The sequence below is a fragment of the Alexandromys fortis genome, unplaced genomic scaffold, assembly GCF_014885135.2.
Source record: "Alexandromys fortis isolate MF-2015 unplaced genomic scaffold, M_Fortis_MF-2015_v1.1 scaffold_54, whole genome shotgun sequence".
In the NCBI taxonomy this organism is placed as follows: Eukaryota; Metazoa; Chordata; class Mammalia; order Rodentia; family Cricetidae; genus Alexandromys; species Alexandromys fortis.
The window spans coordinates 1,279,328-1,292,685 of record NW_026067958.1 but is presented as its reverse complement, the minus strand read 5'-3'; the positions used below and the strand labels follow the sequence as shown (position 1 = coordinate 1,292,685).

Below are 13,358 nucleotides of genomic sequence, written 5' to 3'. Positions count from 1 at the left end.
CATTGCTTAGTCCCATTCTAAGAGTCTAATAGTCTCTAAATACATTGGAGATATGAGACATCTTGAATTAAAATTAATTCACATATACTTGTATTTAAAAAAAATGCAAGGCATAGAATGGTGAGCAATGTTCGAGATAAATTGTATTACAGAGAGCCAGCCACACGCTTTAATCCAGTGTTGGCTAGTGTGTTTCTTTCAAAAGCATTATTTCATGGTAGCATAAAAACAGATTGCTGCTCTTTGCAGCATGGAATATGTATCAAAGAAATGTGAAAAAAGCATCTTTGTAGAGAACCTGCAGCGAGGTAAAGGGACGTTATGCAAAGTCAACCAGAGAGTGACAATTTCTGGTGATGGGAGTTGCCTAGAGAATTGGTGTGTGAATGTAGGGATTTAGATTTTTCCAGTAGGTGGTGCTGTAGTTTGGTTCTTCTGGGTAACTCAAAGGTTTATGTGTTAAGGATTGTTTCCTGTGGGAAGGCGGTTTAGCCTTTAAAAGGTAGGGCATTGTGGGATGTATTTAAGTCTTTAGAATATGCCCCAGAATAGGATTCTTGGATTCTGGCCTCATTTTCTTTTTCATTCCCTGGTCATGACGTTAGTGTTTTGCTCTGCGCATGTTCCCACTGTGATATGCTATTGCCTTTCACCATTGACCTAAGCATGAAACATCAGTAATAGACCGGAACCTTCAAAGTGAGACTTTTCTGTTTAAAAATTGAGTATCTCAGTATTTGTTATAGTAATTGAAATCAGGCAAACCCAGATGATCCTCAAACGGTGGAAGGTCTAGGAAAACTTTACTCTGAAAGGAACGTATGAACACGGAGACGAGGCTAACTGGTATCCAAGGAGCAATGGGCAAGTTGGTAACCTGGGTCCATTCCAGTTTCCCTGGATAGTGAATTCACTAACAATTGGAATCTTTTCAATCGCACTAGCTGGGAGAGCAAAGCTAGGGATCGTAGGCTCGCTTTGGTCCAGAGCAATTTAGAAAGCAGATACTGTATGTGTTAAATCAGCACTGGGGACCAAGGAGACAAGAATAAATATTGACTCCAAGAGATTCTTTCTGTTCAGGTCTAGAAACCAAGTATACAAGCCAAACTTCTACCTAAGAAAACACACACATGTCAATACAAGCGAAGACTTGTTGATTTATTTCTTTGAGCTCAAGGGCAGTGATACAGAATTTGTCTTCTTAAGGCTGGAACAGTGACCTGATTCTGAAGTATGCAGGACCTAAGCAAAGTAGAAAAGGAGGCAAGTCTCCAGTTGGTGTGAGCTTGTACTGTAATAGAAAGTCCAACAGGCAGCATGCTTCTGTGAAAGTCTCTCCCCCAGACCTCCCAGCTTGTAACTTATTCCCGTCACTTAGCTAGTCTCTGAATAACACTGTAAAATGTCATCCTGGATGCAGTAGGCAATAAACCCTAGCTTTCAAGATTACAAATGGAAACTTGCCTCTACCATACAAGTTTTACAGTCTTCTTGAAATGTCCTCCCAAGGGGGAATGCTGTGAGAGAAAGGGTGTCATTACATGGTCCCTGGGGGCTGTGAGCTTTCTATTTAACAATTTGCATGGCTTGTTTTGCACGCTTTCTGTGTTCTGTCATAGGTACCTCCTTCATTTCATCTCCTACGAATTCAACAAACTCATTCATTCTCTCTTTCTGAAGTGTGGCAGGTATGAAACTGCAGGAGCAGCCCAGCTGCCATGTTTTGTAGTGGTGGAGGGAACTGTTTTTGTCCCTTTCCCCAGAGACTTTAAAGAGTATAAACCTTTCCTTAGGTGGTTTTAGCGTTCTGTCACTCAAAATTTCTACCTGCCTGCGTCTCCAGCCTCTAATCTTCTAAAATGATCCTCGGCTCTAATATTTTTCCTCCTCTTACTCTCAAATGCCCTTTTCTTCTTTCTTTTGAAAAGATCAGTTTTGTCTTTGTCTTATTAACTTGTTATAAACTGATGCTTTCCAAGCTGCTCTTTATACCACTTCCTGAAGGCTTAGTCCATTAAGGTTAGCACGAATCAAACGGCAGATCCCATGTCATAGACTGGGGGTGGGGCTTATAGACTACAGATATTTACTTCTCGATGTTCTGAAGGATGGGTAGTCCAAGACCAAGGTACCAGTAGATTCAGTGCATTGCAAGGGCCAACTGACATCTTGTTGTGTTCTTGCATGGCCGAAGGAAGCTAGGAGATTCATTCTTAGGTCTCAGTCTCTATCATGAAGACCCTATCTTGTGGCCTGATTTCCTTCCATACACTCTATCCACAAATCCAACCACATTGATGATTTATGTTTTCACACATACATTTGAAGGGGACACAACATTCAGTATATTATACTTGACTTGAAATAAGAATTCTCAAAACATGAAACAGAATAAAATGAAGAAAAACAAGTTTTCTTGTAGAAAATGAAATTTTGCAGTAGAGTCCACTATGTTATAACACATGTTGCTTTTAGTGATTGTGAGTTAAAATAAATTTATTCTGTCACAGGCCATACAGCACAAATTGTCTTTCTGTCTACACATGTTCTATCAAGACATTTTTTCCTAAACACAAATTATGTTCTGATGTTGTAGGATTTCAATAATCAAAGCTCTCACCATTGCTGTTGTTGGATGGGGCATCAAAGGTTCTACCCTCAATGAGAAGTCTCACTGCCCCATTGAGGACATCTCTCTGGGCAACAACCTTCATTTAGATGCATGCTCAGCTTTGGTTAGGAAAGAAATCCAAACGGAGTTGTTAGTATTCACAGTATGACTTCCCACTAAACTCTTTTCAGAGACTGAAGTGTGGACCAGGAGATTAAGAGAAAAGACTTGGCTTTTCAAATTAAGTTTCTCATCTAGGATGTAGGTGTTGGTACAGCCCCTCCCTCCCACATCCTATTCTGATTACTGAGAAGAAGCTGGTGTGCCTGGATTGGGATGGAACATCAATGGGGAATAGTTGAAGCAAAAGACTCTTTTTTTAATAAATAGCTAAAGTTAAGAGAATGTGTTTTTTCTTATATATTTTTTTATCCTATGCCAAGAATTTCCATTTAAAATGGTAAACTTTTGAGAATGGAAATTATGTCTACCTCAATTCCTAGATCAAAATACCTACACATACAAACTTTATTCTCAACAAAATTGTTAACTTAAAGTAACAAATTATGGGAATAATTCATATAGTATACATAAACATTCTGGAATAAAATCACCATCTATGACAATCATGAGAAAATGTATTTTCCTTGTTGAAAGTGATTGGCCCTCAATACTCCAGTGTTGGTTCTAACACTGGCAACTTACGCAGAAGACAGTCTCTTGCAGAATATTTCTAAACCATAAAGTGTCTTGATCCATTTGTAAAAGAGACTGCTATGCTGATAACAGCACAGCATTTATATGGAAATCCATGATGCTAATGCAAGCTAAGGAAGGAGAATGTTGACCAAGATGGATCATAAAGTTTGAGAGCTTATTCCAGTCATTGTGTGTCTGTGTTTATTTTCACTTCACTGTCCCAAAATCGTCATGAAAGTTTGATTATAAAGAGTTACTGTCTATAAACAGCTCCATTTATAGTAAATGTTATTCTAATACATAACAATAGAGGTGTCTACTTTAGACAGATGATAGGGAACTTCTGGTGTCAGCAGTAACAACAAAGCTATTTTTCAATTACTAGAGTGCAAGGCGGCATTTATTCCTCTTTATGTTTCTGGAAAGAGCACCATATGTCATTTTCTCTCCCTTTGGGGGAAATAGATGTGATGACTGAAGCACACTTGGTCATTTTATGAGGCCACAAAGAGTGAATTGTATGTCATCTTCCCTATGCTAAATTTTTAGCCTATTCTCACTTTGGGTTAGAATGTAGCTGTGTGTGCAAAGGCTGTACTCACGATAAAACACATTAGCAGATAGCAATGCCAAGTGTGATCATTTTCTTTAAATCCAAAAATTGCCCAGGGATGGAAATAAAAAGAACTGTATTTCTTAAAGATAACACTTCTTAGGTAAGCAAAAGAAAGAAGAAACAATTGTCTATATTTGCAGGGAATTTATTTTGGATCCCTGCAGATACCAAAATAAGTACATATGCAAGTTTCTTATATAAAATGGTACAGTATTTGTACAATACATATATGCTCATCACTTAAAAACTGTACATGGCTCTGTGTGCCTTGTGAAGCCTAAAATACAATGTAAATTCGATGTACATAGTTGTTGTGTTGTTTAAAGGATAATGGTGAAGGAAATTGCTCGCACAGCATCAGTGCAGATGTGGATTTCTGTCTCTCTTTGATTTTCAGCTGGTTGAATACTCAGATATGAAGGTTAAGGATGAGGCGGGCAAGCTGTACTGTCTCCTATGGAATGAGCTTTTGAGACTGGAAAAGGCCTAACACCAAAACCTGCTATCTTAACTCCATACAGAAAAGAGCAACTGGATTTTGACCAATCTATGGGATGGATTTTGATACAGACAGTTCTAGAGTCTTTGGGATGAGGCTTGCCATGAAACTGTTCCCTTTGCAGGACCACTTTGCCTGCATAGCAGCAGTGGCAGCATGGTGGAAAATGGAAAACTGAAAACTCTGGAGACAACGAAAAGTTCTGTGTTTGCCAGGGATTAGGGAGAGGGAGATAGGAGGAGACAAAGCCCAGTGGCTTCAGGGTAATGAAGGTAGTGTATTTGATCCTCTAAAAGAAGAAACATACCTCTGTCCATCTACTCAAACACGAAAGCCTTCATTTCTGAGATTTTAAATTTATAAATTCCTAAAATCTCCCACATTTGAGCCTGCAATTGTTTGCCTTCTCGAGTTAGCATTCCAACAGTCTTGAGATGTTAAGAATCTTAAAAGAGTAGCTTTTTTTTCCTGTTTCATAGCTTTAAGTCTACAAGGTCAGGCCTACTTGAAATATTGAAGTCTCCAGTGTGTGGCCACAAAACACCACTAGAGGGAGAGGCTTGAGCTCATCCTCAAAGCGCAAATGTAAATGTGATCAGAATCCAAAATAGCTGCAACTAAGTCCCACGTAGTTCAACACACAATAGGGTAAACTAACATTTCTGGAACAGTGAAGAAGTTCAGGATATTCAGGAAGCAGAGTCATTTTAGATTCCTGATGCTCATATTCATAGCCCAGTGTGAGAGCAGAGCCACACGAATTTCATCCTTGATAGATCTTTCAAACAAGAAATCTAATACATAAATTAAAAACGTCACATAAAATTCATAAAATCCCATAACCAAGATAAAAATTAAAAACAACAGACTAGACACAAGATCAGCTGAGTTAGCAGTGCCCATGGAGTTTAGAGAATATTTGAGAAGAATGAAGACAAAGAGAAAACAAACAGGAAACCGTACTTCAGAAGGAAACTGTGGAAACTGCAAAGCAATCAGGTAGAAATCTCAGAGCTGAAATCAGATGAAAGAAACTGAAGGAATTCACTGGACTGACTTGGCAGGTGGGTACAGGAGAAAGCATGAATGAATCTGTAAGCATATTTATAGAAGTTACCCATTGATGACTCAGTGACAAAAATGCATGCGAACAGTGAAATAATTTCTTGGCATGAAGCACTAAGGCAGATGTGCAATTCGAGTTCTAGAGAAAGTGGAGTAGCGGGGTGGACAGAAGATTGGAAGTATCACTCGCTGAAAATGCCCAAATTTGATCAAAAGTAACAACCAAAGATAACCAAGCTGAAGGAACTAAAGTGTGATGAATACCATGGGTAATAGATGGAGACACATCAGAACACCATATTCTTGGAGGCAAATGTCTAGAAGCCAAATGTGATTTTGAAAGTGTTAAAAGCAGACTTCTTTCCACAAAGAGAAAATAAAAACGACAGCTGGCCTCTTCCTATTGGCAGTGTAGGACAGCATCCTAATACCACACATTTGGCAAAAGCCAGTTGTCAACTTAAAATACTTTACCTGGTAAAAACCCCAGATAACTTTTAAAATGAAGAATATTTAGGCTTCCCCTCAAATGTATGATCCTTCTTCCTCAGACCCCCCAGACCCTCCCAAAATCTGGGATTGTGTGTTCTACCATACCCAAATTAAGAAAGACATTTAAAAGAATATTTTATTAATTAATTCTCTGAGAGTTTAAACAACATATTTTGATCATATTTACAGCTAACTTTTCTGCCTTATTCTTTCCTAATCCACCAATACCTCTCTACTTTTCTTTTCAAATTTAAACCCATTGGCTACGTACAATTTGTGCTGCCCATTTTAACAATTAAAATGAAAGCATTCTATGTAGTAGCCCTAAATCACAAAAAATGCTTAAGAAATTTCTTTGAAATATGTGTGTGTGTATGTGTGTGTGTGTCTGTGTGTATAGCACAGATTGTAGCCAGAATATATAGAAAGAAATGAAAACCACAGAGAGTAAACATGTCATAGTTAACAATGATATATACTTTAGTTTTTATTTGCCTTGCTCGAGGTCAGAAAGGCAGACCAAGAGTCTTGTGGAAGCTCGGCGTTCTGCATTCCTAGCTTCAAGAAATATTTAAATGGACCTTTAATATGTATTTTGCAAAGTATTATTTAAAGGGTATTTATTATTTAAGTAAATATAACAAGAATTTTCATATAGGTCAGAAAATTGGGAAATGAGATGTTAATGTTTTTGCATGCTTGTTGAATTAATATATAATTTGAAGTTAGACCATGAAAGTCCAAGTTTTTTACTGTTAGAGTAAAAATACATTATGAAAACAAAGGATTTAGAATAATCTCTGTGGGCTGGGTGGTGGTACATAGGCCTTTAATCCCAGCACTTGGAAGAAAGAGGCATGTGGATCACTGAGTGTGAGGCCAGTCTTGTCTACAGAGTGAGTTCTGGGACAAACAGGGCTACAGAGAGAAACCTTGACTTGGGAAAATAAAAAGAATAATCTCTTTGATTCCAACTTAGAACTTGAGATTCTGGTGTGAACCCATGATAGTTTATTTATATTCAGATAGGTAGTAGCAAAATATATATGCACACATTTTGTATGTATGTATATGTATAATATGTATACATAGAATGTATATGCATACATACATGCAGACCTATATGCACACATATGTACACAAGTGAGTCCTTTCAGTAGCAGTGAAAATTTCAAACACTCATAACTCTATTCTGAAAATATTTAAGTCTAATTTTTACTAACAGAAACCATATTTTCTTGGCTAACTAGACAAACTCTTGCATCTCAAAGACATAAAGACCAACAATCTAACCATGAACAGCAGACACGCAACCAATAAGATATACAGAGGGCACATAAAGATATGAAATGACGATCAACACCATCAGCCATTAGGAAAATACACATTAAATTAGTGACTGCCTCCTGCCCCTCGAAGTTACAGAACATAAAGAAACTATAGGCATTAAACACCATTGTGAATGTCAGTCAGATGTTACCTTCTCAGACTCAAGGTTATAAAAGTAGAAATGATTTGATTGTTTCTTATGCAAGTGCATCTACCCTGATCTACCACATATACTACCCCAGGAGAGATAGAAACACACTCAGAAGTCATCTTTGCTTCATTCTTAAGGACTCCAAGCCAGAAACTTAAATATGTGCCAACAGATAAGTAATACCCAATAACAGAGAGGAATAACCTCCAGATATACATGACAATATGCATAGATTTACAACACCAAAGACTAGTGAAAACAGTCGAGTACAGCAGAGCACGCACATATGATCTGGATAGGAAACTCTAGAGCAGGTACACACCAACTATTACAAAATGAAATTGGCTTGGTAGTCACCTGAGTCAGAAAGAATGACCAGAAAGGGGCATGGGAATCTGAGGAGTTAGAAATGTCCTGATATATGTGTTTTTTACTTTTATAGACTGTTCAAAGTACATCAAAATCTACACTACATCAATCTGTTTATTTTGTTGCATAGAATCAATAAAAGTGATCAAAATAATGAAACAGGAGTCTAGACTCTTAGAGATCTTCCCAGCAATTTTTTTTTTTTATTATTGATTACTTACTATGCTTCATGCAATTTTCTAGGTGCTGGGATCAAACCAATAGATAAAGCTGGTAAGGTACCTGTCCTAGGAAGCTTATGTATAGCAGATGAAGATAAACAATGAAAGAATCAGCAGATAAGGATGCATTGTCAGGATACACTGCCTGACCCTGGAGCTCAGCTGTGACAGTTCTTACATGCTTCTGACGATGGTTTTCTGAATCAGTATGTTCCATGATGGGGTTTTTAAAAAGAAAACTATTTCACTTCCCCCTCCCTTTATGATGCTTCTCAGGTTATCCCTCAAACAGGGTAAGTGCATCTCATTCTGTTATTCATTACGTGCCTTTAGATAAATCTCAGGCTGACACCTAGATAAAGACACGCTCAGTTAGCATGGGGGAAAGATTATTAGATGCAAAGTAGTAGAAAGGGCATCCCTGATTATAGACATTGAGAAAAGAGAAAGGGACTAGGGTGGATTCCCATTTGGAATTTGCTACCAACTAGACTGCATTTGAATCCATGAGACTTGATGATGCTGAAAGATATAGATAAAGAGCTCTGATAGCCCCGATTTTAGTGCTGGGGCACTATAGAGTACAAAGAAAAAAGGCTGAATAGAAGCAGCCAGTGCAGGAGAACACCGGGAGAGAATGATGCTCCAGCAGGCAATTCTAGGAGTGCCTTCACAGCAAGTAACAGTGATAAACCTTGCCAAATGTTGCTTATTCAGCAAAAAAGACAGAGACTGAAAAGGGCCAATGGTTTTGAAATAATTGAGGTTATCACTGGTGACTCTGACCAGAGTTGATTCACTCAGGTGGAAGATACAACGGTCACTGGAGGAAGATTAAAAGGGAAGGGGGGAATTGAAAGTAGAAAAAATTCAAGAAGGAATGAACATTTAATTGTAAATGCATATATGCTCAAAGCTGCTTATAACTTCATAAAGGAAATGGAATATGTTATGAGGATCCTCTCTGTAATGTATTTCTCAGAAATGAGGTAATACCTGGAAGGGAATTATGCATTCAAGACATGATTTGTTTTCAGTAAAGGCAGGTATTTTTATAGTATGCAATCTGCTGACGAGAATAATACAGAAAAGAGTGAAGGCTGTAGGCAGGATGGAGGCCAGCAGTCAGCAGTGCGTCCTGGCATAGGCAAGAGGGATTAGCATCCAATAGTTCAAATGAAGACATTGACCTAGATCAAATAAGGGACCTCTGATTACTAGTGACAATCATTAAAGAAGGACCGTATGGCCTGAGCATAGATGGTATAGCGTTGGGGAAAAGATTAGACAGTTCTTTTCTAAGTAATTGTATTTCTCAGAAGAAAAGGTATCAAGGTTAGCAGCTAAAATTAAAGAGAAGGCATTTAGACAGTTAAGAGAGAAGAGGCAGTGCATCATGGGTGCCTAAGACAGTAATTTTTTTTAAATGAGGTGTATTGGACAGCACAAAGGTATACTTCACATTAGTGGCCAACAGTGTAACTAAGTCAGTTCACATGAATTTGTGTTTTAGCAATACATAAAGACATGGAATAAGTAGAGAGCCAGAGTTTCCCAAAATTTAAACTTTTAATAAGAAAGTAAAATAGAAAGAAAGAGGAACCATTCTCCCTTGGATTATATAGAAGAATGGGTTTAATAAAGGATCATGGACGCTAGGTAGGCTAAACAGAGAAGAGAGGATATGAGAGGTACTGTGACAAGAGGACCTGCCAGTGAAAATTAGAGAAAAATAACTAGGAAAAATTAGTGGGGTTAGAGAGGGGACCCATCAAGCTGGTTTACAAAAGTTTCGATTATTGAGAATGATAAAATCTGAGCTATGGTCCTAGAGGTGAGAATGAGTAAAATTGAAGAGGAGAAAAAGAAGAGAAAGGGGTTTAAGGAAGAGAGGGACAAAGAAATGGCAGGAAATCTGTGTGGATATTGAAATCATCGGAGTTGTGATGACACCAGCCACAGTAGCAACTGTTGGAGCCCTTATTGATGAGGGGACATGACTTAGAGATGACAGATGACTCTAACAATGAAACAAACAGAAGAACTTCTTGCTCCCTTTGCTGACTGATGAACACTTCAACACACACACACACACACACATTGTTGTAGAAGATGGGTTATTTCAGAGAAGAGCACACTCTCAAGAACTGAGGGGAGAAAATGACCACAGAGACTGTTGCACTGACCTACATTTTAGGCAGAGTTTATACTGTTTCCAAGCCTCTGGAGCAGACTATTATTCCTATGACTTGTTCTCTGTCCAGATGATGGATAGACTATTTATATTGACTCTTATGGAGGGGCTAATAGTAAGTCCTTGGTATTTAATAGAAAGCCTCCAGAAAAGCTAGTAATTTAAAAAGGCTTATCTAGGTGTCTATTAACGACTTTCCTTGGGTGGCTTGAAATGTCACATCTCTACTCAGAGCCAGAGATAGAACTCAGATCTCATTATTTTGATCATCAACTAGAGTCCTGTAGTGGCAGTTCTTGGTTTTACAAGCTGTTGATTATGCATAGGGGTCCATCCTCAAGGGTTTACTTGCCTGTTTGCATCAAAATAGCCACACAACAACCTCACCCCATCCCAAGTTAATACCATATGACTATTTTAGTTATCAACATTCAGTTGATCATTCTATCTTTAACTGAAATGAGTGAAGAAGGGTTTAGTTTTCTCAACGCTTGCTTACCTTGAGGCTTGGAAGACTATTGAAGGAACCCAGAATATGTCTTAGAGAGAGTTCAATGAAGGAAGATCATGTGTAAACTGGTGAAGATAAAATTAAGGCATCAGGCAAACACATAAGACCTAAAGACTAATAGGAACACTGCTAGGTTTATACTGCTAGGATTATAATAAACATAGCATTTCCTCCATGAAAATTAAGAAATCCAATTTAATAGCTATTCACTTAATGGGATGGTGGGATTGACATGCTTTGAATTTTGCAGATTTTGGAGTAATAATAAATATCAGTCAACATGTAACCTTGATAATAATCCTTTACCCTGTAGCCACTGAGGATGTTCATCTTGTGCATCCAGACCACTTTTAGACTTCCAAACCAAGCTCTCCCTCCCTCCCTCCCTCTCCCCCATCAATATGTGTGTGTGTGTGTGTGTGTGTGTGTGTGTGTGTGTGTGCGTGTGCATGTGTGTGTATTTATCCAATTCACAGAGTTGGTGCGCTTGGCCCAAAGCCTGGGTGAGAACTCTCAGGGCTATACCTTGGCACTCAGTAACATACAGTTAAAAAGACCTGTTAAGCTGTCGTAATCCAGAAGACAGAGCCTTTAGCAAAGGGGCTTTTAATGTAGTGCTTTCTTAAAAAGTGTATTCTGAAGTGTACTCTAGTGCATTCTTAAGAAGAGTCACACAGAGTCTTAGCCAAAAAGCCAAATCCAGGAACCTGAAACCCATATCCAGGAATCCAAAACCCATACTAATCGGTTTGTCTAAAAAAAAGCCCTAAGCCATCTTCTCATGCTGGAAATTGGAAGGTGTAGGTTGTGGAATACACCAGCCAAAAGATCTCTTTTATCTGGAGTTAAAACAAATCCTAGATATCATGCCTTTTCAGATAATTAGGTCACAAGCTTGGAGATGGCCTGTTAGATGGGAAATTTAAAGTATGTATTAGGTAGTTTGAGACTTTCTTTAAGGAAGGAGAACAGATAAGGAGACTGTTGACATAGTGTATAACCATTCCATTATCTACATTTGAGTAACTGAGTAATTTAGGATACTAGAGAATGTCCAAAAATAGGGGTACTGATTCTTAAATCTTCAGGAAGCACAATGCAGGTGACCAGTTCTTTCAACACATCCATCAGCCCATTCAAAGAGAAAAATTTAAATTAACTCTACAGGAATACAGAATACAAATTTAAGACCCAGGACTATGAACTCTTGAGTATTAGAAGGAATTTGAGGTAATATAGAAGTCAAAATGATTGAGAATATACAAATAACACTTTCATTTTTAGTGAGAAGGTCTTACAATATTGGTCAGCATTAAGGTTTTACATGGTGACTCATGCATGAACCGCACACAGTGGAGAAATTTACTAACCAAGGAGTAAAATCTTGCACCAAGTTTGAGACTTGATAATATGATTTACGATAGGAAAAGCATGAAAGTCTTTTAATATTGTTGTAACAAAAGGGGCTTTGATTGCCTTACCTGTCAGTGGAAGAGAAGTCACCCATACTGTTGAAGATGAAGACAATCCAATGACAATTAGATTAAACTCCAAAAGATGTCACCACTCGACGTCCTTTAGCTTCTCAACTCTGTGATCTCATAAAAAAAAATTCACACGAGGTCAAAGAGCCAGCCGTGTCCATGGAGCGAAGCTGAGGGGTCACGCTCCAGCCCGAGGCTGCGGGCGCCGCGCCGTGACCATGTCGGCGTCGTTGGTCCGCACCACCGTGCGGGCCGTGAGCAAGAGGAAGCTGCAGCCCACGCGGGCGGCGCTCACGCTGACCCCCTCAGCTGTGAACAAGATAAAACAACTTCTTAAAGACAAGCCAGAGCATGTGGGTCTGAAAGTTGGCGTGCGAACCAGGGGCTGTAATGGCCTCTCTTACACCCTGGAGTATTCAAAGACAAAAGGAGATTCTGATGAAGAAGTTATTCAAGATGGAGTCAGAGTGTTCATCGAAAAGAAAGCACAGTTAACACTTTTAGGAACAGAAATGGACTATGTGGAAGACAAACTATCCAGTGAGTTTGTTTTCAATAACCCCAACATCAAAGGAACTTGTGGCTGTGGTGAAAGCTTTAACATTTGAAACCTCAGGACTCCAAGCTCCGGGAGAGCCGGGATCTACCTGGGAGCTTACTGAAGAAATCATGTGACTGTCATGTTTCAGAGTTTATGATGTGCGGCCACCTCAAGGGGGAATAAAGTGATGCAGGCACTGTGCTAATCCCGAAAAAAAAATTCACACGAGATTTGCAGAAGTCTGAAAGATAGTGTTTTAGGACATAAAGTAGAACTCTCTCAGGGCATGAGATAGACAATGAGGACAATTGCCTTGAAGTGAATGTGTGCATGTTTATCTTTGCCCCAGGAGGATGCGTGTAGAGTCTCTGCAATACCTTTTGAAACAGGGGATCTCCCTGAACCCAGAGTTCATTGTTTTGCATAGGTGTGGAGATCTTGGAGACTTCCATGGCACCAGAGTGATGATCATTGGGAGGCAGGAAGGCAGTTTGGTTCAATACAACTAAGTAGCCAGTTTGGCTCAAACTTTAAGAGTCTGACCTTGAGTAGTTAATTTTTAGGAATATTTAA

The 13,358-nt window shown here is 38.8% G+C and overlaps 1 protein-coding gene across 1 annotated transcript; it reads left to right on the top strand.

Annotated features, from left to right (window-relative positions):
* Positions 1–12,388: 12,388 nt before the first annotated feature.
* LOC126507850 (iron-sulfur cluster assembly 1 homolog, mitochondrial-like) lies at positions 12,389–12,926 on the top strand. The gene has a single exon (XM_050152687.1). It carries the CDS (start codon positions 12,463–12,465, stop codon positions 12,850–12,852), a length of 390 nt encoding a protein of 129 aa, XP_050008644.1. The 5' UTR covers positions 12,389–12,462; the 3' UTR covers positions 12,853–12,926.
* The last annotated feature ends 432 nt before the right edge of the window (positions 12,927–13,358 follow it).